This window comes from Cervus canadensis, chromosome 6 (assembly GCF_019320065.1).
Source record: "Cervus canadensis isolate Bull #8, Minnesota chromosome 6, ASM1932006v1, whole genome shotgun sequence".
NCBI classification, from domain to species: Eukaryota; Metazoa; Chordata; class Mammalia; order Artiodactyla; family Cervidae; genus Cervus; species Cervus canadensis.
This window is the reverse complement of record NC_057391.1, coordinates 50,910,642-50,938,641: the sequence shown is the minus strand read 5'-3', so window position 1 is coordinate 50,938,641 and position 28,000 is coordinate 50,910,642. Positions and strand designations below refer to the sequence as shown.

At 37.5% G+C, this 28,000-nt stretch overlaps 1 protein-coding gene across 3 annotated transcripts; it reads right to left on the bottom strand.

The window, feature by feature from the left end:
- Nucleotides 1–108: 108 nt before the first annotated feature.
- On the bottom strand, nt 109–27,812 carry PYGO1 (pygopus family PHD finger 1). 3 transcript variants are annotated; one of them, XM_043471898.1, is made up of 4 exons: nt 27,130–27,485; nt 26,828–27,010; nt 9,127–9,212; nt 109–8,071 (listed from the first exon to the last, which is right to left on the bottom strand). In XM_043471898.1, exons 2-4 carry the CDS (start codon nt 26,967–26,969, stop codon nt 6,944–6,946), a joined length of 1,356 nt encoding a protein of 451 aa, XP_043327833.1. In that variant the 5' UTR covers nt 26,970–27,010; nt 27,130–27,485; the 3' UTR covers nt 109–6,943. The 3 variants fall into 3 exon arrangements, with proteins under 3 accessions (XP_043327833.1, XP_043327834.1, XP_043327832.1); XM_043471899.1 differs by lacking the exons at nt 26,828–27,010; nt 27,130–27,485 and adding an exon at nt 27,507–27,812; XM_043471897.1 differs by lacking the exon at nt 27,130–27,485 and having other exon boundaries at nt 26,828–27,103.
- Nucleotides 27,813–28,000: the final 188 nt, after the last annotated feature.

Here is a 28,000-nt window from a genome sequence, read left to right as displayed (position 1 = left end):
AACTGGCGCTATCGCGCTGCTTAACGCTTCCTGGCACATCTCCTACCCACAGCCAAGACTATCACACTTACTTGTCTTGATGAAAGTCAAGCATTTAAAAAACAGTTGTTTTTCTCTTTAAAAACTAGCTTTATTTAAAAGAATCTAAAGCATAACACTAACAGGAAACAAATTTACAATACATATTGTTCAAGAAAGCCTGCCATACATAATTTCAACTAATAGTAGGTCTATATACTGGTAAATAACATTCTTTATACAATGCACAAATGACATTTAGCATGATCCCTGAAAAGAACCGCCAACAATAACATGGACTGTTTTGATAGAACCTCTACACATCTTACTACTTACCTATAGAATAAAAAACTAAAATGTGGAAGATAAGTTAAACTCCTCCAATTTAAAAATTCTAGCAGATGTTTAAGGAAAAAGAATAAGGAGGAAATTATAAAAGTATCTTAGAAAGAAAAATGAAAACTGGCTTACCATTATTTACAGTAATTATTAAAAAGTATTCAGAATTGAGAATTATTTGGTTTACTAGTTGGAAGCCAAACTGCCCATTATCTACTGCATTCAGTTAACAAGCCAATTTTATTTCTCTGAAAACTGTAACCTGCATGTTAACTACATAAAGAAAATAAACAATTTGGGGGTAACCTAGTCATTTCATACTTTATTCAAATTTTTCCACAAAGCAATTCATGAATCATTTAATAGGAATACTTCTTTAAAACTCTATGATTCAAATAGAAATAGATCCAGTTCTAAAAGACTGTATATGAAGTACCAGGGGAAAAAAATTAACATGTAAAACTAAAATTAAAAAAAAATAGAAACCCATGAAAACATTGAGTATTCAAATAAAATATAATGGGATTATGACACGGTATGGCATCTGGAATTTTTTTTTTAAGAACTGAATCAGACTCACTGCTATATCAGTTCTATCAATAGTGACAATCAAATGTATGATACATACCAAAACAACCATGCCAAAAATGACAACATCAGTAGACATTAACTTTGTAATATACATCACTGATATAGTAAAATCTTATCAATTCAGGATAGTTTAAATTGATAAAAGTCTGAAATTTTGAACATTTTAAAAAGATATGCAGTTTAAGCACTCACAAGCATTTTTTTTCTGTTAAGTGTGTAATTTCAAATATGCAAATCTGCAAATATTATCTATTATAATTCTTTCGGGTACTTGGTTTGATGACAAAAGAATGCTTTTAAACTAGTATTATGAAATAAATGCTTATAAAAAGCTAAAAATTTTTTCCAGATTAAACATTTTTCTTTAAAATCTTATCATTTTCATTAACAAATCATTTCATCAGACAGTACAAAGTAAACACCAATCAAGCCTTGTATCAATGGTTACAAATTCTAACTAGAGGCATTTCATGTTATTTTAATAGTTTCTCAATAAATGAAGACTACTATTTATTTTGATTATGGTGGAGTGAATGATATCTTTCTTGGTTGGAAGACATTAGAATAAGTTCAAAGTCTAGTATATAATTTTAATGATACGGGCTAAAAAAAATCTAATATGCACTGTCAGTTAATTCCTTAGTAAATAATAACTGTAAGAGGAAGATCAAATTTTTAAGAAGTATTTATTATGAGTGCTTCTAGGAACTGCCAACACCAAATTTTATTCCTCTCTTCCATTTCAGACATCAGGCCATCTATTAATACTAACCCATAAACACTGATGTCTCACATACTTCATAGAGTAGCTTAAACATATCAGCATAAGAAATAATTAGTATTACATAGTAATTTCCTTTGCCATAGGAATAAATGTTGGACAAAGTCTGGAAACATTTTATTTTCCAATTTGAATTACAGTAATTTTGCCACAGATCACAGCACTAGTGCATGTGTTACTTTAAACATGCTCTAAGAACAAAACAAAAATTTACTGCAAAAATACATGTCACCAATGTGGAACACACTCAGATTTGTATAAAAGTACTGAACTAATATCCCAAAAAGAGGTATATGTAAGCAGTACATAAGGAAGAAATAGTTTTAATATGAAACAGTCATTTAAGTCACATACATCATGATAAGAAGCAGGACTTTCTTTTATAAAAGGTATTTTAACTAACAAGCAACATCATCTACATCACCTACAGAACAAGAAAAGGACAGGTATTTAGAATTTTAATATAATTACAAATAATGTGTTTTGACAAAATATGACACAAGATGACGCTTATCCATTGGGTTTCATTAAGTTTTCAATGAAAACTTCCTTCCTTTTACTTGCCCTAGACCACTTGTCTTGGCAAATACTAATGCCATCCCTAGTTCCTTTACTCCAGGGGTGCCTCTAAGCTCCCATAACTGTACCAAGAGTTGGAAAAATACAGATGCGACTTCTATATTACTTTATAGGATAAATGGAACACAGGAAATGGGGAAGTTACTGAAATTTGGAAATGAGAAGGAAATCTCTGAGTTCTGAAGTAGAGAAAAAGAAATAGTGAAAAGTCTCAAAGGAAACTGGGAAGCACTCTCAAGGTATCAATCTAATAAAAATACTGCTTTCTATGGTGCCTGAAATGTGGTTGTAGTGTCTGAAATCTAAGATATTAAGATTCATTCTGCATAAAGTCTTTAAAAAAAGACAAATTTAATCCCATGTTCTTCACTTTGTTCAAAATTTATTGGAAAACACTTTCCCCTTAAAAATCTAGCCAACCACGGCCAACAAAGAAGTGTGAATTCTGAGGAAAGATATGAAATTTTGAAGTACAGAACATCCAGGAAGGGAAAAGGCAGGTTGGTTTCTAGAGCATTCCACTGGAGAATTTAGGATGGTAGGAGGGCAACTGCGAAACACTCACATCAAAGAACTTAACCTTCCTGTATCCAATCAGCAAAAAGGAAAGACCTCTCCTTTCTCCTTCCTACATTAATTGGTTCTCCTAAAGAAGGAGCACTCAGCATGATACTATTGGCTAACTATATGATGGTTTAAATAAGCCCTTATGAGCTTCCCTAAGAATCTAATCATCTTATAGAGAGTTCTAAATCACTATTTACAAATGAACTTTGGGAATCTGGATGCTTTTAATTAAAAAGATCTTAAATAACAAAACACTCATGCAAAAAAGAAATCGAAAAACTCTCTTAAGCTCCCTTTAAAAATCATTGCTTATATATATATATTTACTATTAAATACAATTACTATAGCATGTTGAATAGTAAGTACTAGCACTCAGTTTGTTCAAGACAAACAAATCTGGAAGAGTATTAGAAGAAAACTCCCGATATTTTACCTGGATGAGTAAAGTCAGCAGATATCAGGATGACCTATTATTGCAGTTTTTTTCCTACCACTAGGAAGAGTTGGGAATCTAAACACATACATACACAAATTGGATTTCTTATTTTGTGTTCATCTAAGAAGAATAAGCACTAGTACAAGAAAATCTTCAGTTTTATGTACATAATCTTCTAGTTTGGATATCAAGAATCGTAATAGCAGTACTCTAAAGTATTTCACACACAAGGAAAACACGGATCACAAATCTAATTCTAAGCACTCTATCTGAAGAATAATTTATTTTTCTTTTACAAGCTAAATTATTTCTGTATTAGTGAGTCCAGTAGCATCTAGAAGCAAGTGGTTCAAGAATTCTCTAGTGAAATGAACAAAGCAAGTTCTGAGAAAGGAACTGATGTTTTAAGACTTTCTAAATCAGTAACCTAGTCTTGTTGAGGGAGCCAGCAGCTGATAGCCAGGCTGAACTCTGGCAAAACTTGAGAATGTAGGAGAAACCCCAAGATTTCCTACTCAACTGAATGTAAGTGTGTCCTTGTGTATATGTGTGCATGTGAGATGAGGTCCTTTTAGTAATGGAAAAGGATTATGCTTAAAAAAGGTGTGATGTTACTAGAAGATTATGCATTTCATTCCCTCTTTAAATATTGTGAAATTCAGGGCAACTCGTCACTTGCATTATGAAAGCCACATCAATTTGTGTAACAGTCTTCTTTGAGTCATGTTAGGCAAATTAATATCTGGCCTTCTTAAAGTTCATCACTTCCCTACCAAAAAGCCTCTAGAAAACTTTTGACAGTGTTATCCAGAGACAAATGTAGAACTAGTAAGAAAATTAATTTAAATAGATGAAAACATTCATTAGTTATGATTACAGTTTGCCTGTAATTCATTGTTGGAATCAATCATGGTTTTTTTCCCTTTTAGATATTTGACAGATTCTTATCTAAGTAAGTAAGGTATTCTTAAGAACTAAACACAAGAACAAATTCACTTATTTGTAAAATTTTATAAACAATTATTTGGAAATGGAAAATAAAAGTCATATTATAAATCAAGTATTTTTAGACTAAGTTGAGAGAGGTTATTTCCTTTTCACAAAACAACTAACTAATAAAACTGTAAGCAACAGAGGGCTTTAGAAACTGCTTCTCACCAGTTTTAGCAATGAGCATAACGAGTACTACTGTGTAAACTCCTGAGGACACTGGAAGGTTCTACTCAGTATCTAACTGTACTCAGTCATTTTTTTTTTTAAATCACCATCTGATGCTGCAACTGGATTTATAGCATGCAGTGCATTATATCTTAAAAAACAGCACTCACTGGGATTTCAAAAACAACACAACTAGATCCTTAAACACTTAGAAAATAACAAAAGCTACAATGTAAGCAAAACATGATCTTCAAGTATGCTACTGAACAATCAAATGTCAAGAGTCAGCCCAATGTACTGCATTTTAATCTGCTTCAACTGGTTACATTTTCACACAAAGGAGTACCTAGTATGACAGTTTATATCATTTCATTTCCTAAAACTATAAAGATATTTATCTTACAACTATACTTAAAATATTTTGTACTCACCTCTAACTAGTCACAGGTAAATGCAAAAAACCGTATATTACCTTGTACCATATGAAATTGCTGTTTTTGTTGGTCACAATTAAAACACTATTTAAAAAAATAAGTTTTATTCAATCAAAATACACATCATGAGCATTAATAATTTTCTTCTAATAGGATATTAAATATTTCATTTTTATAAAATTCATCATTTGCTATGTTGTATAAATTGTTCAAACCCTCCAATTACTATTTCTCAATTGGAGAATATGTAGTTTCTTAGAAAAAGCTCCAAACGATGAAAACTACACCAGTCCATTCGATACAGTTCTGGTGGCTATGCTGGAAACGACAGAATCGAATAATTCAATTAACTTTGCGTTAGTGGCTTGTGACATGTGATGCCAGTGCTGTCATGTAAGTGTCGGTTCATGTTTACTAATCCAAGGGAATATAATCAAGATTTTCAAGTGTAATTTAAGTTTCTTGGCAATACTGCTGCTGTCATTTCACCAAGCTATAAATGGTTGTCACTATCCCTTCTGCAGATCACCACACAGTCTTCAAATTTGGTCACAACAGTAATGATGGTTCAAGTTTGGGAGCTTTACCAACATCCAACCATTGTGTAAATTGCTATCAACTAGAATCCTTTTTTTGGGTCACAGGTTTTGATCCACTCCAAAAACAGGTTTCTGTTGTTTCAAATCTTAATAAGTATACGTCCAACTGTTTCTATTCTTGATCTTCTCTCAAGAGAATACCTTTAAGTCTATTTTTACACTCTCCCCAGCTCCAGCAGAAACTTGTGTCTCCTGCAGGGCCTCAAATGGTTGTGAGTAAGCTCTCACCTTGACTCTTAATTGATCTTCACTTAAAATGGATTTTGAACTCCTGTGAGGCTCATTTTTAAATTCAGATCCCAAGAACAAGATTTCTCAAACCACCACTGAGTAGTTCTTCTGCCAGCAGAGCCCTGTAAGGCCAAATTCATTTTTCTATGTCCCAGTTTGAAATGATATTAAGAAAAGTATTCACAATTCTTCTGAGAATACTGTATTATTTATTTCTCTGGAAAACAATAACAACTCAATAATCAAGGAAAACTGAAGAGTGAAGAGCATAATATAGTTATATTTCTAAATAGCACAACTAAAAACATCCTTTATGACAACTCGACTAACTGTAGTCAATTTTCAACTGATCTTATGTTAGCAATTTCACGTGGTACAATCCACAAGTTAATCAACAAATACGTATTGAACATCTACTATATGCTAACATCTGTCTTGTATCTGTACAAGCAGACATCCTGGAAAGACTGACTTGATAATATGAAAGTCACTAATTTCAGGACACCAGTAAGGGAGGAATCTGGTGTCATACTCTACTGTTTGTTAGAAGATCCATAAAAATGTATGCTTTCATGTTTTAGCTACATATATTCTTTCTGAAAACACGTTACATATGGATTCTCAAATATTCTTTGAACTAAATGTTTAATTTGATATTGCCAAAGTTCAGCACTGAAATACACTTGACCCTTGAACAATGTGGGAGCTAGGGTGCCAATCTCTTCACTGTCAAAAAACTGCATACAACTTTACAGTCAGCCCCCCAAAACTGTGTTTCCCTATCCTAGGATTTAACCAACCAAGGATCATGTAGTACTACAGTATGCGTTTACTGAAAATCAGTGGACATATGCAGTTCAAATTTGTGTTGTTCAAGGGTCAACTGACATATTTTTCAACGATTGTAACTTTTAAAAAAGTAAAAACCTGCCTACATTTGCTATACATTATCTTTGAAGCTTCAAGAGGCTTTTATGTTTAACAACAACTAAAATTTACTTGTATAGTACTTTCTAATGCACCCCCATATACATTATTCTTATTTACGATAGCAAACAAGACAATACAAAATACGCACTAGCAATGAAGTGGAGTATTAATAAAAACTAAAAGGTAAATAATCTTTTCATGTATGCATTTAAAAAAATTATGTAAAACATTAAAATCCTATGTCACAGACGTGGAAAACACCGAAGTGAATGCCTGTTATTAGGCATCACCGCCCACTGCAGGGGGACCGAATGTTTCTCTAGTGCGCATTAACTGGACATCTTTGTCAGCCATACAGGTGTCACAGCCCCACACTGCGGACGCTTCTGCTGTTAGGAGGCCATAAGCTGTTTCAGTCATTCCAGTGCAGATCCGATGAAACCATTTCTGACAAGAGGCTTCACATAGGATGGCATCCTGATCATCATTCACTTCATTCGTACAAATTCCACAAGGATACACCGGGTCAGAAGAAGAATGCCCGTGACGGCTGGGGTGGAGAGCAGACTTAGCGCTCTTCTCGGCGGTGCACGTGACATCCGTGGCACCTCGAGGCTGTCGTGGTTTACTCTGGGTCCCGTTTGCGTGGCTGCTGTTTGTAGCTTCGGCGCTACTCGAACGGCTGTTCTCTTGACTGACGACATTGTTTCGATTCACATTTTTTAATTCAATATTACTCTGATTCACTGTGTCATCCATGTTTAAGTGAGGTGGATGAGCAGAGGAGTTTTGATTTGTGTTTTTGGTAGCTCCTTGACTAAAGTCTTGCTTTGGGGGTGGTGCTTTTGCTTGACCAAAAGTGTTTGGGGGAGGAATAAAAGAATGATTAGATTCTAACGGAGAACTAAAATTGGAATTACTTCCAGGGACAAAGTTAGATGCCAAGTCAGGGTTAGATACTTGGCTAGCATTCTGCGGAGGAATCTGATTGAAGTTTTCAGCAGGATTTTGTCTAAAATGTTGATTAGGCATGTTAACATTCTGAGTCAGTGCATTATTGTAAGATGGATTTCCAAAACTTGAATTATCATGTGGCCCAAAGTTAAAAGCATGAGGTCGATTAAAACCCATGCCCAAAGGATTCTGAGGAAATGGGTGTGGCTGATTCCTGAGTGAGTAAGGACCACAGTATGGGGAAGACATTCTTGGAGGAACGTGAGGTGGCATTCTGAATGTGCTGTAGCCTCCAAAGCCAGGATAACCAGGGCCAAGATACGGATTTGTTGAAGGTAGTGGTTTATAGGAAATAGTATTGTAGTTGTCATCAAATGGATTAGCAGCCACTAGATGGTCAGAGTTTGGATTCGGTGGCGGAGCATACTCAGACAGTGGAGGAAAAGAAGGCCCCTGAAATGAGAATGTAAAGTGAAATACATGTTTTTGATCAAAGAAGTCATAAATGTTAACATTTATGAGCCCAGTTTTAGTTAAATTTCTTTTGAACTGTTACGAAAATTTAATTCTTCACTTGACCTTTCAATTCCAAATAATGTTTATATTTAATTATATTTGATGATAAAAATGTGTAGGTTTCTTTCATTTAGGAAAGGAAATATGGTATTTTTTTTTTAGCTCAAATCAATTATTCCAAACTCTAGATGTATTCAGTCTTCAAAAGAAGCTTCATTACTATAATTTTCATTTAATATGCCAGCCTACAACTATAATCTTTCATTTAAAATTCTAACTAAAAAGACCTTTACACCTCCAAATGGCTATAAAATTAAATAACAGTAAATAGGACCTAAATTTTTTTTCCTGGCTGAACTTCAGGGAGTAGCTACTGAAATAGTCCCAAAGCACTATGTTCTAGACCTCAGACTAGAAAAATAAACTGCCAGCTTTAGTCACACTGCAAGTTTAACAGTGTAGCCAAAATGGAGAAAAGTAATGTGTACACACTTCATACTCACTTGCAGTCTTTGTAACAAAAAGAGTGCTTCAAATTTATAGAGGGTAAAACCAAGACAGTGAGTATTTATAAATGTTTATTACGACCAAAGATTATAGACAAAAGATGCTTTTTGCTTCATGTTATGTACATACTGATTTATCATAATAGTGGAACATTACTCCAGGTTAAACTTGTGTCCATATATTTTAAAATCTTTTCATAAAACTACAGGCATCTATTCCTTTGAAGTTAGATTTAAGAATAAGCATTTTAATTTATTTGCCTACATTTCCTTCTTGGAGTATTCACTCTAGGCCTACAGTCCAATAATAGCCATGAGTTGCAGAATTAAAAACTAAATAAATAAATAAAAATACAATCACAGCAGAATTTACTACTAGGTTCAGAATGAGGATAGTAAACAAAATCCATGACCAAAGTTAAATTTACCTCATAGTGTGATCTTATCAGTGAAGAAAAACTGTTAACAAAGAAAATGCCAATTTACCTGAGTATTTGTCTTGCGTTTTTTCTTATCTGGGCTTCCTAGTTGCACACCTGGTCCTCCTAACCCATCCAGTCCACTATCACCACCTAAAAATAAGTAAATACATTCAAATAATATTTCTATTCGTAAGTGAAATTTTATATCTTTCATACCATTATCAGTTCCATTCAGTCACTCAGTCATGTCTGACTCTTTGCGACCCCATGAATCGCAGAACGCCAGGCCTCCCTGTCCATCACCAACTCCTGGAGATTACTCAAAGTCACGTCCATCGAGTCGGTGATGCCATCCAGCCATCTCATCCTCTGTCGTCCCCTTCTCCTCCTGCCCCCAATCCCTCCCAGCATCAGGGTCTTCTCCAATGAGTCAACTCTTCACATGAGGTGGCCAAAATATTGGAGTTTCAGCTTCAGTCCTTCCAATGAACACCCAGGACTGATCTCCTTTAGGATGGACTGGTTGGATCTCCCTGCAGTCCAAGGGGCTCTCAAGAGTCTTCTCCAACACCACAGTTCAAAAGCATCAATTTTTTGGTGCTCAGCTTTCTTCACAGATACCATTATAGCTACCTGTTAATATATTTTCTATTTTTATTAGATAAAAGTAGTATTAAGCTTTTATTATCTTTGTTCTTCAAAAAGTCTTCCTCATAATCTCAGCCAGAGTCATTAACTTCTACTCCCACAGCATTGTTTTTTTTTTTTTCTTTTTTTCAGTGAAAAAGTAAGTCTCTATACTACCCTCAAACCTTCAGTCATCTGGTTTCCTATTCCTGAAGCAAACACTGTTGCTAGTTTCTCTCCATCTTTCCAAAGATAATCTAGATTAATTCTAGTGTATCTCTAGGGAGTACAAAAACAATGGCATGTTTAGTATGGAACAATGGTGTGAACCTTGTTCTTACTTGGAGATCATTCTGTGCCATTACATATAGAACTGCTCCATTCTCTAACAGCTGAGTAGTATTGCACAGTATGATTATACCATAATTCATTAAACTGGTCTTCTCCCTATTGACAGAATTCAATTGTTTCCAAACTTTTGCTGTTCTGCAATGAAAATCCATGTACAACTGTCTTTACACTCATGTACAAGTCATTCCTAGAACTAGAATTATGGCATCAAAGCTATATGCCTTTTAATTCTGAAAGGTATTGTCAAAATACAACAATGAATGTGGGCATGATTTTCTCAATATGATCAAATAAAAGCAAAAGCTTGACTATGTTAAAAAATAAGTTTATCAATGGAACTTTTTTCCATTAAAAAAGCACATTTTTTATTATAGAGAATTCTGAACATATACAAAAGCAGACAGAATAAAATTATGTGCACATATATGTAGCCATATAATACATATTTATAATAGATTAATAAATTCAATGGGTTGACAGAAGATTATAGGAGACTTGCCCATACATGTGGATTCTAAGAAAGAGATAAACTGAGACCTAAAAGATGACAAGAAATCTCTCATGTGAAGAGCAGAACAATAAGCCTGTAGGCAGAGAGAATAAATAAGAAAGGAATGTGTCTGAGATATTTAAAAGAGGCCAGTGTGTTACAGGACTCTGGAGAGTGCCTTCAGAAGAGACTGAAGAGACAGGCAGGGACCAGATCGTTTTAAAGTGTTATGGACTGATTGCTGTATCACCCCCCCCCCCCCGCCCCGCCGCCAATTCCTACACTGAAGCCCTAACCCTAATTTGAGAGCATATGGAGATGAGGGGTTTGGGAGTTAATTAGGGTCATACTAGGTCACAAGGGTGGGTCCCTTATAATGGGATTAGTGGCCTTAGAAGAAGAAAAAGTGACTGTCCTTTCTCTCTCCCCTTCCCTTCCTTCATCCCCCATGTAAATGCTGGGAAAGACCATGTGAGAACACAACAAGAAGATGGGCATACACCTACAAGCCAGGAAGAAAGCTCTGACCGGGAACTGACAAACTGGTTGGCACCTTAATCTTGAACTTCCGAGCACCAGACTGTGAGAAAATAAATTTATGTTGTTTAAGCCAACTAGTCTATGGCATCTTGTTATGGCAGCCCAAGCTGACTGAGATATAGAGCCTTGTAGTTTATGATAAGGAATCAGGATTATATTTGGAGAACAGTGAATGATCATTCAAGAATTTCAAACAGGAAAGTAACACGATTTGTGTTTTTAAAAGATTACATTAGCATTTGTGCTGAGAATAAATTGGTGATGAGAATGGGGTCAGAGCACAGAGACCTGTAATGATATCTTTACAACAGTAGTTCAGGGAAAGAAATGGTACATGGCAATAAAGAGAAATTAGCATGCTGGCAATAGTACCACACATAACAAAACACAAAGCAGATTTCTGTAAGGGCTATTTAGGACAAGTTTAAATACTGTGGAGGTAAAAACTACGACAAACAATAACAAAATTTTAGCAAGGATTCTGAATGTTAAATTAATATTTAAACACCAAAAGCTTTCATATATAAAAACCACAACTAATTAAAAGAGAAAGTAGAAGAAAAGTTTTCACTTTCAGGAACAAAACTAAACTAAAACAACTAGCAATAAATTTAAGAAATGCGCAAGACCAGTATGACTAAAAACTTTTTAAAAGCCCTACTGAGGGACAAAGAGGAAGTCTTCTAACAAGTGGAAAGGTACTCCCTGTTCTGGTTAGCCATCTAGAACAAAATAACACTGTTTCTCTTTAGAGCACACATTATCCCAGATAGCCTGGTTGTGCCCTCCTCAGAGACGTCAGCACTGAGTCACTAGTCCCATCCTCTAACCCCACCCACATTTATACCAGCCTAAGCAGCAGCCCCTTCTCAGAGACCGGAGTTTAAACTCCACAGGGTCCCTCTTGTGAGTGGACATATTTTTATAACTCCACGTCTTTCCTATGTCCTACAGTCATGAGGACATGGGGAGCTTCTTCCCACAGTTGTTACCTCTGTAAAATCTTTAGTATTCCATGTTGCCAGTTTAACATCTGTTAGCAATACTTTATATCAAATTCTTTAAGTTAAAAATAATTGGTATGGTTTCTGCCTCCTGACTAGACCCTGACTCATACATAGATCAAACCCTACCAGCCAGAAACTATCATTACTCCTAAGTTAACATCAGTCCAGACTTTTAGCCTACTATCTACCTACCTACTTTCACTCCTGTGTATAAACAGTGACAGTACTATCTTTACAAAAATGGGATATTTTTAAATAACAGCATTAAATGTTAACTTATTCAAATTTAATAAGGAAAAACAAACAAGTTAAAATGATGAATATGCTAAATGTTTCTTCATCAAAAGAGAATTCTCTAAGGCTAAAACATCAATAAAAACATTAAATAAAAAACATTAAAAACATGATTTTTCTTTTTTCTTTAAATAATGTTGACACGTCCTCCATTAAAAGTTGAGGACTGTATAAATTTTACTCTTTCCTTTTTATACTGTAGGTTGTGGTTTCTTCATCTTCTGCATGCTGTTTTTCTTATTCTTTTCTATATGTGTTAGTTCATTAGTTTGTTATACTATGTCTGAGTAATTATCATGCTTTTATTTTTACCTTGTAACTTTGCCCAGACCTTTTAAGCTCTGATTTAATGTGTGACTTTGACTCCCTTTTATTCGTATCTAAGGCTGTTTGCCTGGCTTAGGTGGTTTTCTTGGCTTAGGTGGTATGTATCTAATCATATGATGTTTTTCCTTTACATTATTTTAATGTTAAACCTAGCCTGACATTCCTAGAAGAAACCCAATATGAATGTTACATTTATTAGACTGGCTATTCTCTTTAAAATGTTTGCCTATCTTAGTAAGGTTATTAACCTATCGTGTTTCCTTGAAACATCCAGACTCTTAATTTTGGGGTTTTGTTAAATGCATATCTACCTATTTGTAGGGTGAAGTAACCCACTCACATTAAGAGTATTCCCTTGTGTTGTCTTATTCACCTTGTATCCCTGAAGACTTCTTTTCTCTCAGACAGAGTCCTTTAAAAACAACAACAAACCTGTTTTACTTGTTTTTTTCCTCACTCAAAAAAGTGAGACAATAAGAACACTCATTTAATTTACTTTTCTCCAGACTTGGGGTTACCAGTGAGAATTCTCAAAATTTTGTAAGTCACCAACAGCTCCCAAGAAGAAGGGGTTGTTTTAGAAGCCTAAAACAGCCATCCAGATTTCAGCCTGTTCCAGATGTATGTTACTGGGCTGTGCCACTTCCCTTGTTTGTTGCTGACATTTTTTGCCATTTTTTTTTTAACTTTTGGTTCATTTCACTTGAAATTTAAGACTCTGTAGTTTTGTTCTAGCATCTTATCTTAGACATTTCTATCTAACTATATGTTCCTTCACTTAATCTTCATAACAAACCCATGAGGAAAATCATCCTCATTTAAAAAAAAAAAAAAAGAGAAATGAAATTGTAAAGGTATGGGCCATACCTCTGGTGAAAAGCAGCTCTGAAATCTGAAACTGGGATTTGTTTTCTTTTGCTTTTAGGTGTGCAATTCAATGGGTTTTTGTTTTGTTTTGTTTTTAGCATACTCACCACCACCAAGCAGTGTAACTATCACCACTATTTAATTCCAGAACACTATCATCATCCCGAGAAGAAACCACATACCTGTTAGCCATACAATATGTGGCTCTGTGTTTGGCTTCTTTCACTTAGCATAATATTTTCAAGGTTCAGCCATGTTGTATTATGTATTACTACTGCATTCTTTTTTATGGCTGAACAACATTCCACATTATTTTTATCCAGTCATCAGTTGGTGAACATCTGGGTTGTTTCTGAAACTATGAATAATGTATTTATGTACACATTTTTTTAATGAATGTGTATTTTCAATTCTCTTGGGTATACACCTAGGAGTGGAGTTGCTGAGTCATGATATCTCTACATTTAACATTTTGAGGACACACTAAACTATTTTCTACAGTTGCTGCATCATTTTACCACCTCTAAAGCCTGAGGGTTCTAATTTCTTCATATCCCCCCAAGATTTATTTTGTTTTTTTTTATTTTAATAGTGACTTTAGTGAGTGTGAAGTGGTATCTCCTTGTGCTTTTAATTTGCATTTCCAAAATTACTAATGATGTTGACTACCCTTTCATGTATTTATTGATCTTCTTTGCAGAAATGCTTATTCAAATTCTTTGCCTATTTTTTCACTTAGATTGTCTTTTCTGTTATGTTTTAAGAATTCCTTACATCTATATTATGGATACTAGAATCTTATCAGATGTAAAACACTTAAGTTTTTAATTTTGGTGAAATCCAACTTATTTTTGCTTTGTTGCTTAAGTAAAACTAAGTTTATTTAATTTCTGAGATGTAAGTTTGCCTTCCAGAAATCTTATATGTATAATGTCTTCTTTAATGGCCCATAAAAGGCAAAAGTGGAAGCCTCTGGCTCAAACTAAAGAACTCCTATCTTAGTATAATCTATAAAAAATATTGAATCACTATGTTGTACACCTGAAACTAATATAATATTGAAATCAACTACGCTTCAATTTAAAAAAAACTACAAACTGAGAAAGATAAACACATTCACTGAAATAAAATACAGTTGTGACCATTAAAAATTTTTAAATAAAAAAATAATACAGGGAATCTTTCAATTCTAATTTGACATGGTAATCCCACTTGAGTAGATGGTAAGTAAAGAACTAAGACAGATCCAGTTCACTCCTTAAGGTCATTTATTCAAAATCAGATGGTTCAAGAATGACTAAACCTCTTCTCAATATATAACTTTCCGTAACCTATATAAAATGAACTAATGAGTTCATATTAACAATTGGCATGCAGCTTTCCATAACAGTATACACTAACACACTGAACAGAGAAATGTGTTGTTCTTGAATCTGAATACCTAGATTCTGTGGAAAAGAATTAGCAATGGGCCTGAGGTCAAATAATAAAGTGACTATATAAAGAAACAAAGGGGCCAAACATCAAAGCCCTGTCTTTCCTAACATTTGCTATGGGTACTTCATTACAACAAAAGTGTAAATAGAAAAAGGTAACGCTTAATAATAAAAATTCATTTATACACCCAAAAAAGATGTCCTTTTCATTATAGGGGACTGGAATGCAAAAGTAGGAAGTCAAGAAACACCTGGAGTAACAGGCAAGTTTGGCCTTGGAGTACAGAATGAAGCAGGGCAAAAGCTAGTAACAGTTTTGCCAAGAGAAAGCACTGGTCATAGCAAACACCCTCTTCTAACAGCACAAGAGAAGACTCTACACATGGACATCACCAGATGGTCAATACCGAAATCAGATTGATTATATTCTTTGCAACCAAAGATGGAGAAGCTCTATACAGTCAGTAAAAATAAGACCGGAGCTGACTGCGACTCAGATCATGAACTCCTTATTGCCAAATTCAGACTTAAATGGAAGAAAGTAGGGAAAACCACTAGACCATTCAGGTATGACCTAATTCAAATCCCTTATGATTATACAGTGGAAGTGAGAAACAGATTCAAGGGACTAGATCTGATAGAGTGCCTGATGAACTATGGACAGAGGTTCATGACATTGTACAGGAGGCAGTGATCAAGACCATCCCCAAGAAAAAGAAATGCAAAAAAGCAAAATGGTTGTCTGAGGAGGCCTCACAAATAGCTGTGAAAAGAAGAGAAGCAAAAAGCAAAGGAGTAAAGGAAAGATATACCCATTTGAATGCAAAGTTTCAAAGAACAGCAAGGAAAGATAAGAAAGCCTTCCTCAGTGATCAGTGCAAAGAGATAGAGAAAAACAACAGAATGGGAAAGACTAGAGATCTCCTCAAGAAAATTAGAGATACCAAGGGAACATTTCATGCAAAGGTGGGAAAAATAAAGGACAGAAATGGTATGGAATCTAACAGAAGCAGAAGATATTAAGAAGAGGTGGCAAGAATACACAGAAGAACTGTACAAAAAAGATCTTCATGACCCAGATAATCACGGTGGTGTGATCACTCATCTAGAGCCAGACATCCTGGAATGTGAAGGCAAGTGGGCCTTAGGAAGCATCACTATGAACAAAGCTAGTGGAGGTGATGGAATTCCAGTTGAGCTATTTCAAATCCTAAAAGATGATGCTTTGAAAGTGCTGCACTCAGTATGCCAGCAAATTTGGAAAATGCAGCAGTGGCCACAGGACTGGAAAAGGTCAGTTTTCATTCCAATCCCAAAGAAAGGCAATCCCAAAGAATGCTCAAACTACCGCACAATTGCTCTCATCTCACACACTAACAAACTAAAGTTCAAAATTCTCCAAGCCAGGCTCCAACAGTACATGAACCGTGAACTTCCAGATGTTCAAGCTGGATTTAGAAAAGGCAGAGGAACCAGAGATCCAATTGCCAACATCCGATGGATCATCAAAAAAGCAAAAGAGTTCCAGAAAAACATCTACTTTTGCTTTATTGACTATGCCAAAGCCTTTGAGTGTGTGGATCACCACCATCTGTGGAAAATTCTTCAAGAGATGGGAATACCAGACCACCTGATCTGCCTCTTGAGAAATCCACATGCAGGTCAAGAAGCAATAGTTAGGACTGGACATGGAACAACAGACTGGTTCCAAATAGGAAAAGGAGTACGTCAAGGCTGTATATTGCCACCCTGCTTATTTAACTTATATGCAGAGTACATCATGAGAAACTCTGGGCTGGATAAAGCACAAGCTAAAATCAAGATTCCAGAAGAAATATCAATAACCTCAGATATGCAGATGACACCACACTTATGGCAGAAAGCAAACAAGAACTAAAGAGCCTCTTGATGAAAGTGAAAGAGAGTGAAAAAGTTGGCTTAAAACTCAACATTCAGAAAACTAAGATCATGGCATCCAGTCCCATCACTTCATGGCAAATAGATGGGGAAACCGTGGAAACAGTGGCAGACTATTTTTTCGGGCTCCAAATTCACTGCAGATGGTGACTGCAGCCATGAAATTAAAAGACGCTTGCCCCTTGGAAGAAAAGTTATGACCAATCTAGACAGCGTATTAAAAAGCAGAGACATTACATTGCCAACAAAGGTCCATCTAGTCAAGGCTGTGGTTTTTCCAGCGGTCATGTATGGATGTGAGAGTTGGACTATAAAGAAAGCTGAGCACTGAAGAACTGATGCTTTTGAACTGTGGTGTTGGAGAAGACTCTTGAGAATCCCTTGGACAGCTAGGAAATCCAACCAGTCCATCCTAAAGGAAATCAGTCTTGAATGTTCACTGGAAGGACTGATGCTGAAGCTAAAACTCCAATACTTTGGCCACCTGATGCAAAAGCTGACTCATCGGAAAAGACCCTGATGCTGGAAAAGATTGAGGGCAGGAGGAGAAGGGGACGACAGAGGATGAGCTGGTTGGATGGTATCACTGACTCGATGGACATGACTTTAGTAAACTCGGGGAGTTGGTGATGGACAGGGTCCACCCAATCCCCAGGACTGGGTCCTGCAGTCCATGGGGTTGCAATGAGTCAGACACAACTGAGCTACTGAAGTGAACTGATTAATATATTAGTCTCTTCTACTACATATAAATTACCTTTCACAGCATTATTAAGACTACTGAATAGCTGTAACTTTTTCTATTAAAATACTGTAATTTAAATATGAACAAAATGTACTCTACCATCTCTGTTCACTTTCTAAAACTTTAATAATAATTGCTATGTTTACTATAAGGCAAAACTCTGACATTTGGAAGCATTTAAATAAATTCCATATTTTCAAGTAATCTGTGATCAAAGCCATCTAAAATTCTTTTTTGAAAACTGAATTTTATAGTATTACTTTTTTATTTAAGAGTCTAATATTTTCCTCCATAAAACAATCCTTCAAGTTCCCACTGGTCTCTGTTGCCCCATTTTTTTTTTTTTTTCCCGCCCCCCCTCTACTGATTATTATCTAAAAAGTTAGTGATGCCATTTCCAATGGCTTGACTCTTGGCCTTACCTAGATCTCGCCCATCACTGTCTGTAATAATGCTGGTTCTGTCATCTCCATGATGTAATAAGTCATGTTAAATCAGATTCATGCTCATTGGGGCTAATTAGAATATAAGCTACCAAGAATTTCTGTAATTATTACTCCTTAGAAATGAAGTTGCAAGGCCAAAATCCAGAAGAAGGCAAAGTAGTGGTTATAGAGGTAGTTATTTAGGTTTTCTTAATAACTTGATGCCAAAGCTTCTATCTGCTCTACACTCTGCAAGGGAAACCATGACCATTTCAGCCAGAAGTTGAGAGCTGTGGGGCATGGAATCAAGAAAAGGGGAACTTCCAAAGCTTGCTGTAACAATGGCTACTCTGATCCTTTTGTTAATTCTTGAACTTCTTAATCTCATCTCTTCACTCCTACCTGCCCAGTGCCCTCCTAACGCACAAGGGGCAGAGAAGTTGGAAAGAGTGATGTCCACAATAGAGAAAGAAACCTCTCTCATCCGAAGAAAATAAAGGAATTTAATCTATATATTATCACCCTTCATTATGTCAATCAATCTCAATTAAGCAAAAATAATTAACTTTTACCTTTTATATAGATCTGGAAGCTTATTTCTCTCCTTATCATCTTAGGGGAGTTTCCAATCTATTAAATGAAGCTATTTTTTCCCATCTAAAGACTCTACAAAGTAATAATTTTTATATGAAACTCATTTATAAGGATAAAGTCATTTATTTGTGTGTCACTCAGTTGTATCCGACTCTCTGCAACCCCACGGACTATACCCTGACAGGCTCCTCTGTCTGCGGGATTTTCCAGGCAAGAACACTGGATTGGGTTGTCATTTCTTTAACCAGGAGTCTTCCTGACCCAAGGACTAAACCCAGGTCTCCTGCACTGCAGGCAGACACTTTACCATCTGAGCCACCAGGGAAGCCAAAGTGAAAGTGAAAGCCGCTCAGCAGTGTCTGACTCTTTGCAACCCCCAAGGACTATACAGTCCATGGTATTCTCCAGGCCAGAATATGGAGTGGGTAGACGCTCCCTTCTTCAGGGGACTGTCCCAACCCAGGGATCAAACCCAGGTCTTCCGTACTGCAGGTGGATTCTTTACCATTTGAGCCACCAGGGAAGTATTTGTAAGCACTTTTTATTTCTTAAAGAATGGATTTTTTCATTTTTTAAAGAGTGGATTATTTACTTAGACCTCAAATGGTTTTTTCTTGGTCTAGGTACAACTTCTATATTCTTCAGGTTTAAGACTCAATCTATGTTGGCACCAAGTCTTTAAAGGGAGCAAGGACAATATTCTTGTACACTAGATAGTAGTGTGCCTCATATATTTTAAATTTTCTTTTATTAAACTCATTTTATTCACAATTATGGTTTGATATGTGGTAGTAACTGTTCTCGTAAGTAATGTGACTACATTATTTTAAAACATTTTTGTTGTTGTTCAGTTGTGTCCGACTCTTTGTGACCCCATGGACTGCAGCATGCCAGACCTCCCTGTCCTTCACTATCTCCCAGAGTTTGCTCACACTCTTGTCCATTGAGTTGATGATGACATCCAACCATCTCATCCTCTGTCACCCCCTTCTCCTCTTGCCCTCAACTTTCCCAGCATGAGGGTATTTTCCAACAAGTCGGCTCTTCACATCAGGTGGCCAAAGTATTGGCACTTCAGCATCAGTCCTTCCAATGAGTATTCTAATATTTTTCTTTAAACAGACCTGCTTCAGCATTATTCCAGGTGTGTATTTTAATATGTGAACGTATTAGAATAAGTATGTGCTCTAGACCGATTTGACTCAAACCAGGTTTTGTCCTCCAAAATTCTTATGTTGAAATCCTAATCTCAGTGTGATGGTATTAGGAGGTGGGGTCTTTGACAGGTGATTAGGTCAAATGGGCTCCGTCTGGCCCTATAAAACAGACCTAGCAGAGTTTCCTCACGCCTTTCCATATTAGGACAGAATAGGAAGACTTGTCTATGAACCACGAGGTGGGTCTTCACCAGACACCAAGTCTGCTGGCTCCTTGCTTTCAGATTTTCTAGCGGTCAGAATTGTAAGAAATAGGACTTCCCTGGTGGTCCAGTGTTTAAGAATCTGCCAGCCAAAGCAGGGGACATGAGTTTGATCCCTGATCTGGGAAGAATCCACATGACTGCAGGGCAACTAAGCATGTGCATCACAGCTATGGAGCCTGTGCGGGGTGACTACTAAAGTCTGCGTGCCCTACAGCCCGCGCTCTGCAACAACACAAGCCACTGCAGTGAGGAGCACGCACACTGCAACCAGAGGAGCCCCTGGACGCCACAACTAGAGAAAAGCTTGTGCACAGAAACAAAGATCCACCACAGCCAAAAACAAATAAGTAAAGAAAAGTTTTTTAAAAAAAGAATAGTAAGAAATAAAATATCTGTTGTTTACAAACCACCCAGCCTATGGTATTCTGTTACAGCAGCCCAAACAGACTGAAACAGCCCCTAATACATTACCTGGCACAGAGTAGACACTCAATTGCTAGTCCTCATTTTGTTTTCCTTTAGACTAGACTTTATCACTAGCGTACTTCACTTCAGTTTCTATAGTATTTAAGATCCTATCAAAATATCTAATAACCAGCAGTGACGACACCATCGCTGGACACTCAAATATCAGTTTTTCATAACAACACAGAAATCTAGCATATAATGTCAGTTGGATGTGAGCTTCTTAGCTAAACAGCTTTATCTTCACCTGAAACATATACTTCTATAATACTGGTCTCTCTACCATGGAATGGAAACACTGTGAATACATGAATATAGTGTTACATGAATTCCATCAAGCATTTGGCAAAACAGCCTTATATGACTGAAATGAAAAACACATTATTTCCTTTTCGAATGCAAGGCAGAAAGTGTCCTCTATATGATGCCTCAAACCTATATCAATCTGGGCATATAATAAATATTAAACTAAGAAAGCCTTCAACCTCAGTCATTTAAGTTTTCAAATATTTGTGGTTCCTGTGCCAGCTGTTCTCCCCAAACTAACAATCTTTGCATTATTGCGGGGCATGAAGTTTAAGGCTGCTCACAAAGGTAAAGCTTAGAAGGGTGGGTAGATGGTGTCCAAGTGGAAAGCTGACTCTATACACCACCACCTCTAATAATGGGAGGTCTCAATGAAGCTGATGCTTTGAGGATGGGTATCTTCCCAAAGTTAGGAAAAAGAAGAGGACATGCCTAGCAGAAGGAACAGAATGTGCAAAGAGATATGTAAAGGCAAGAGAGCTCATGACATCTAGAGAGGAAATGTGAACATTTCAGAAACAGAGCATGGGAGACAAGGATGAACATTTCATGAATATGAAGGATGGAGGACTAAGCGGTAGGCCTGGGTCAAATAAGAATATGGGAATGTTGGATTGGGTCAACTTAAGAAGGTTGGATTTTCATCAGAAATGTAACAGGAAACCAAAGAAGAATTTTACAAAAAAGAGTAATGTGACTAAACCGAGTTTGGGGAGCACTAAGTGGCTGGATTTGAGGCCCCAGAATTTAAGTTCTAGCTTTGCCACTTACTAGCTCGGTAAACTTGAATATGGGCTTCCCAGGTGGCCCTGGTGGTAAAGTTCCTCCTTGCCAATGCAGAAGACACCAGAGGTGCAGGTTTGATCCCTGGGTCAGGAAGATTCCCTGGAGGAGGAAACGGCAACCCACTCTAATATTCTAGCTGGGAAAACCCCATGGAGAGGGGAGCCTGGCAGGCTACAGTCAATGGAGTCACAAAGAGTCAAACATGACTGAAGCAACTTAGCAGGCAGACTTGAATATGTTACATTACCACATATTACTAAACCTCTCTGAACATCAATTCCCCAACTATAAACCTAGAATAATAATAAGATAACTTACAGGGTTATTGAGGTGATTAAGCAAGATGATCTATTTAAACTACTTAGAAAACTGCTTGGTAAATACTTAATAAATGGTAATTACTTATCACCAGCAGTAAGTAGTGATGTGGAAAATGGGTTAAAAAAGACAAAATGGGTCACTGAAACCAGTGACAGGGTTAGTGTAACAATCAAAGAGATAAGCAAAATCTGAACTAAAGAAGTAGCTGTGGGAAGACTAGGAGATGATGGGTGCAAAACATACTAAAGAGACAATATCTAGGGCTCTGAGACAGTGCTGAGTTACAGTGAGGGGTAGGTTTGGGTTACTAAATAAATGATATTTACCAAGTTAGGGAATATGGGAGAAAGAGCATGCTGAAGGTCTCACAGACACCTTTCACTCCATTTGTTAACACAAAACCCATTTATTGCTCCCTCATAAATTTATTCTTTTATATATCCCATTCTCTTCTGTTTTTCTCCTCTATCTCTCTGGCTACTCCTTGGCATTCTGTTTCTCAGGGCCCTCTTTTCCCTCTTATCTCCTAAACATTAAAGTTGCTTTTCGCAATGCTTTTTTCTTCTAACTTTTCACTCTCTTGGGTAAGCTCATCTACTCCCAAGGCATCAAATTAATATTCACATGTTTACTGATAACTTCCAGATCTCTAACTCTGGCTCAGACCACCCGCCTCAGTTCCAAACCATGTATATCCATTGCATACTCTGCAACATCCCATGGGGATACTCATTCAATGTGCTGAAAACCAAACAACTTTCCTGACACTCTGCCTAGTCCTTACAGATGCTAATTAAAAAATAAAACAAAACAATCCCCCTCAAAATCCTGTCCTTTAGACTTTCTCTCACCAGTTCTTTCCCTCAGTTCTATGACTATGTAAATTATGCTTCCTCTTCTATCTTAATCCAAATCTTCCATACACTCCTCTTATCAAGATGGTCTGTATTTTTTTTAGTACCGTCTACTTTGTATGCTTCTGTGACATTTCTGTGTTATTATGCCACTCTAAAATACATCCTCACCTCTCCAATGTCATTTCAACTCTGGTTAAAAGCTTTTCACATGAGGGTGTACAGTCTTGTAAAAGCAGATAGCTATGTAATCACTTTTGCCTCATGACTAGTGAAATTTCTACTAAAGAACTACCATTTATTCAGAGTCTAGATGGAATTATCTTGATACTATACAGTGTTCAGCACAGTTCTGACATGAGTCATATAATGTCAGCTGTCTTAATTTTTCCACGCAAAATCAGTAATAAATCAGACAGAATTGTGTTTGAAACAATAAATGTGGCATTTATGTAAAAAAACAGCATTTCATCTGAAATGAATGCTTCAACTTCCTTCTTCATCTCTAAATTTGCTTTTCTTCTTCATTTTCTCTTTTATTCTCTAAGACTAACTCTTCATTTGCATCCTTGATGCTATTCCTTCTCTCATATGCAGAAACTTGATTTATGAAGACAGGAGCCTTGTCTGTTTCATGCCCAGCTTCCATAACAGCCAAGTACCTAGCACACAGCAGATTTTTTTTTTTAAATGTACTGAATGCTTTATTAATGAATTATCCTCTTTTTCTCTTGTTTTTTCAGTTTCTCCCTTCTTCCTCTAAATCAGGTCCTTCTGTTGGTCTACTAATATGTCTATCATTTTTCAAGGAAGAAAAAGTAAACAAAGAGAACCCATACAAACTTTGTCTTGACTCTTTCCAAGCTATTGGCTACGTATTTCCTTCTGCCACCAAGCTTCTTTTAAATCACATCTTCACCACTTAATATTCAGTACTTTGAAATGTGGTTTTCTCCCCAAAGTGCCTTCTCAAAATCATCACTAATTTCCTAGACCTTCTTCTCACCCCTCATTCTCCTTGCTGCTCTTTTTACAACATTTAAAACAAAGGAACACCCACTGCTTCTTAAAACTTTCCTCCAGGAGGACTTCCTTGACTCCCTTAAAGAGGAGTTATATGTTTATTTCTCCACAGATGATCACAGCACTTATCATGCTGTTTGTAAATGATTACTTTTCAGTATCCCAGACTACACTAAAAGTGAAGACGAGCGTTATGTCTTCTTATCAATGTATTCCCATCGTCTACCCAATAAATATTTGTTGAATAAATGAACGAATATTGTCATCAGATCAACACCTAAAAGTGCTAAGAATACTGGATAACAGGATTGTTGGTTAAAATAAGGATGATGGTAACATTTTAAAGGAAAAGGGCAAGTAAAAATTGGTGGGAGGGGCTATGGACAATCTGAAAGCAGCATAAAGATATGAATGAGTTCCTTCATGTATTCATTCATTCATTCATTTAGTATCTACTGTGAGCAAAGCAGTTAAGGAAGAAATAGAAAAATAATCAAGATACTGTACATATCCTCATGGATCTGTCTTTCAATCAAGGGCTGAGGGATTGGGAGGTGGTATGAACTGGTAGGAAATATGAGAAAGATACTTTGCCACTAAATATGAACTCTGGTATCTAAATTTTAATATCTAATATTAAAATACCAGGACAAGTTTGGAAAACTACCAATCCGCTTCCCCTGGTCCACTGACCTATCATAACCTAGGTCTACCAAGAGCAGTTCTCAAACTTTTGTGTACATAAGGACCACCAGGAGAGCTTGTTAAGGATGCAGAGAAATCTCTCAGAAATCCTAATTCTGTGGGTCCAGGAAGCTACATTTTTTATAAGCATCCTAAGGGATCATGATGCTTTAGGTCTACAGAGTATACTATTATAAAGTCCTTAAGTCATTCATGTTGTCCTAATTTTGCCATATCTGAGTTACACCTATAATATTATTTTCTAATAATTCTTTATTATTTTTTAATTATTATATAATTATATAAATCATTATAATAATTTATAAATTTAAAAACATATATAGGTCTCTCTATAGACATATGTAGAGATATATGTATAGATAGCTATATCTAGACATATATACACATTTCTATACATATATCTATACATATATAGATATGTAGAGATCTATCTTCCTATATATGTCTGTCTGTCTATCATCTGTATCTTAGCCTTATCCTCAGCAAGAGGTTTGATGACATACATTTTTTATACACATGAAATACATAACCATTAAAAAGTCTGTCTATGTATATCAATGGATGGAGAAACAGTTTGAGAAGCACTGTTCAAGAGATTATGTTCTGCAAACACCACATTCTTATAAGCAGTCAGATGATATAAATTATAACCAAAAGCTTCAGGGCAGTGAAGTTCAGCAGAACTGTGCTTCAGAAGAGCTCATGTAGATATACCGGTACCTTTTATGGATTATAAAATAATTTTAGAATGCTTTAAAAATTAATGTTCTAATTAGTACAAAATGACTTATTATAAAAACTCCTCTTCATATTGGCTTTTTATTTTAAAAAGTGCTTTGTCTTTTATTCTGGTACTTAACTCTCACAGTATTCTTGAGCTGACACCTGAGTGAATTCCCAATATCTAAGTTAAAACCAGCAGTTGTAACAAAGCAAAGACAGATCTGTGCTCTTGACCCACAATGAAATAACCATCAATTTTATTTAAAATTACAGTTGATTAAGACTGACAATTGAATTCAAAGGTATAAACTTGATAACGATTCCTTTTCCTTCAAGCCCAAAGTAATTTGTAATTTACAATAATAGGCAAAACAATATGGTACACATATCAAAGAAATAACTATTTCAGAAAGTCTACTCCTTAAAGGCTTTGGCAACTCATAACCACAAAGAGAAAAGAAAAGTTGAAATAGAAAATCTTCACCAAGAGAAAGACTGTGCTGATGTTAAGCCTGTAAAAACAATATTCTGCTCTAAATTATGTTTTTGCTTAAATGGTTAAAAAAATCAATCTCTATCTAAACTCAAGTGATGTTATTTGGATTCCACATTGTCACTGTGTCTCAAGTCAGTTCTACAGATTTAATCTCTAGTCACAAGGAACAAAAACACAGATGAATGGCTGTGGTCCTCGATCTCTACATCACTTAAATCAACTGGAAATTTACCTTACTACTGATTTATAAAGCACTTCATCTTGTTTGGATGAAAGGTTTATTACAATAGCCTCCTAACTAGCCTCCCTTGTTAGCCCTTGTTCTCTAAAGTCTATTCTCCATACAGCAGCAAGTAAAATACCTAAGTCACATCAGTCACTCTCCTAGACAAAACCATCCAGCACCTATCTCAGAGTGAAAGCCAAAGTAAAATCTTTCAATGGCTCACAAGACCCCCCAATACACACTCACCCTATCCTTCAGCTCAGCTCACACTACTGTCCCTTTGCTCACTCCATGCCACTTACAAGAGTTTCTACGCAGCTGCTTGCTGCATAGAATTTGCTATGCAAACTCAGGACCCAGGGCCTTTGCATTTGCTGTTCCTCTAGCCAACACAGCTATTCCCACGCATATCCATAGGGCTCTGCTCTATCACTTCCGTTGGATCTTTGCCAAACTTCATCCTCCAGGTGAGCCCTCTTATAAATAATCCCCACCCGCTACATACTTTCTAACCGCTCTCCCTGCTTTTATCTTTTCCAGAGCACTTACCATTTGGCATTCTATACCTTTCATTTGTTCATCATTTGTTTACCCACGAGTTTGAATTCCTGGTGGGTGAAGATGGTCTTTTTGCTTTGTTCACCAGTGTCAAAAACAGTGCCGAGCACAGAGTAGATGTTCAATAAATATTTTCTTAATGAGCAAACTGTATGACTTCAACTTTAGGACTTTCAACCTTAACCTTATTGAACGCTAGGAATAAAGAGCTAGAGGACACTCCCCAAATTTCGAGATGGCACTTGACGTCTGAACTTACAGGCAGTATCTTTTGTCTGGCACACGTTCCCTCTGATATTTCTTAGTAAGGCAGCAGGGAAATTCCTAACTCTTGTGCGAGGAAGCAGGCAGCCGACCGACCGTGTGTAAAACTGATTTGGGGCGACTTGCTTTTTATCCATAAGCCAACAGAGGAAAGCGTTTTGAATGAATATAGTTTCTCCTAAGGAAAATAAGCTAAATGTTTGTTACCTTTTCGAGGGTGGGAAGGGGGACCGGGAGAGACGCGAAGGCCCGGCACACCTTCTGCAAGAGCGTCAACTCCAGTGCGGTCCAACTTACTTTTTCGTGGGGGGCAGGCATCGTCCGTGGTCTCTGCCGGGGGTGTTTCTTTTTCACCCTCAACTGCCTATTGTGCTGTGTCTGGCCAACGAGGTAAGGTGGGCGAGAAGCGGGGTGTGAAGGGATGCGGAGTGCGGCTTCAACTGCCTCCTAACACAAAGTCGGGGCGGCCAGGGCCCGGGGCGGGGGTCCTGGGGGCGGGCGAGCGCCGGGGCCGCGCGCCTTCGACCGCAGCCCGGGCCCCGGGGCGCAGGCGGGACGCGGGCTGCGCGGAGTTAGGCCCGGACAGAGCCCGGTGGCCTCCCGGCGGCCGGGCACGCGGCCCCCGCGCACCCCGCTCACCCCGCTTCCCTCAACCCGGCGCCCTTCTCGGTTACCTCGAACTCTCTTCAGCGAAATGGGATCCTTCTCCTGTTCTGCTGACATTACAGACCGCAAAGCATGACTCCCCCCCAGGCCGCGGGAATTCGGTCTCTTTGATGCTGCGGCGGCGGCTCCTCCTCCTGCTCGCGGGGCCGCTGCGGCTGCGAGGCGAGCCTCAGAGCTGAGGCGCGGCCGAGGGCGGCAGGGACGCGGGCCGACTTTGCAAAGTTTGGGAGGAGGACGAGGCCTCCGGGCTGCCGGGCGGCGTGCGGGGTCCGGCCGGGCTCAGCGGCGGCGGCGGGAGCGCGGCCTCGGGGCGGCCCCCCGCCCGGGGCCGGCGTGTGCGGAGGACGAGTGCGCCGCCGCCGCCGCCTCCTCCCACTCCTTCTTCGCCGCCGCCGCCGCCTCAGGAGCCGCTGACAGGGGAGGCGGGAGGCGGGCGGCCGGGCCCAGGCGGCGCACTCACAGCGCCCTCTGAGGAGGAGGTCTGCGCTCTCGCCGCTCTCGA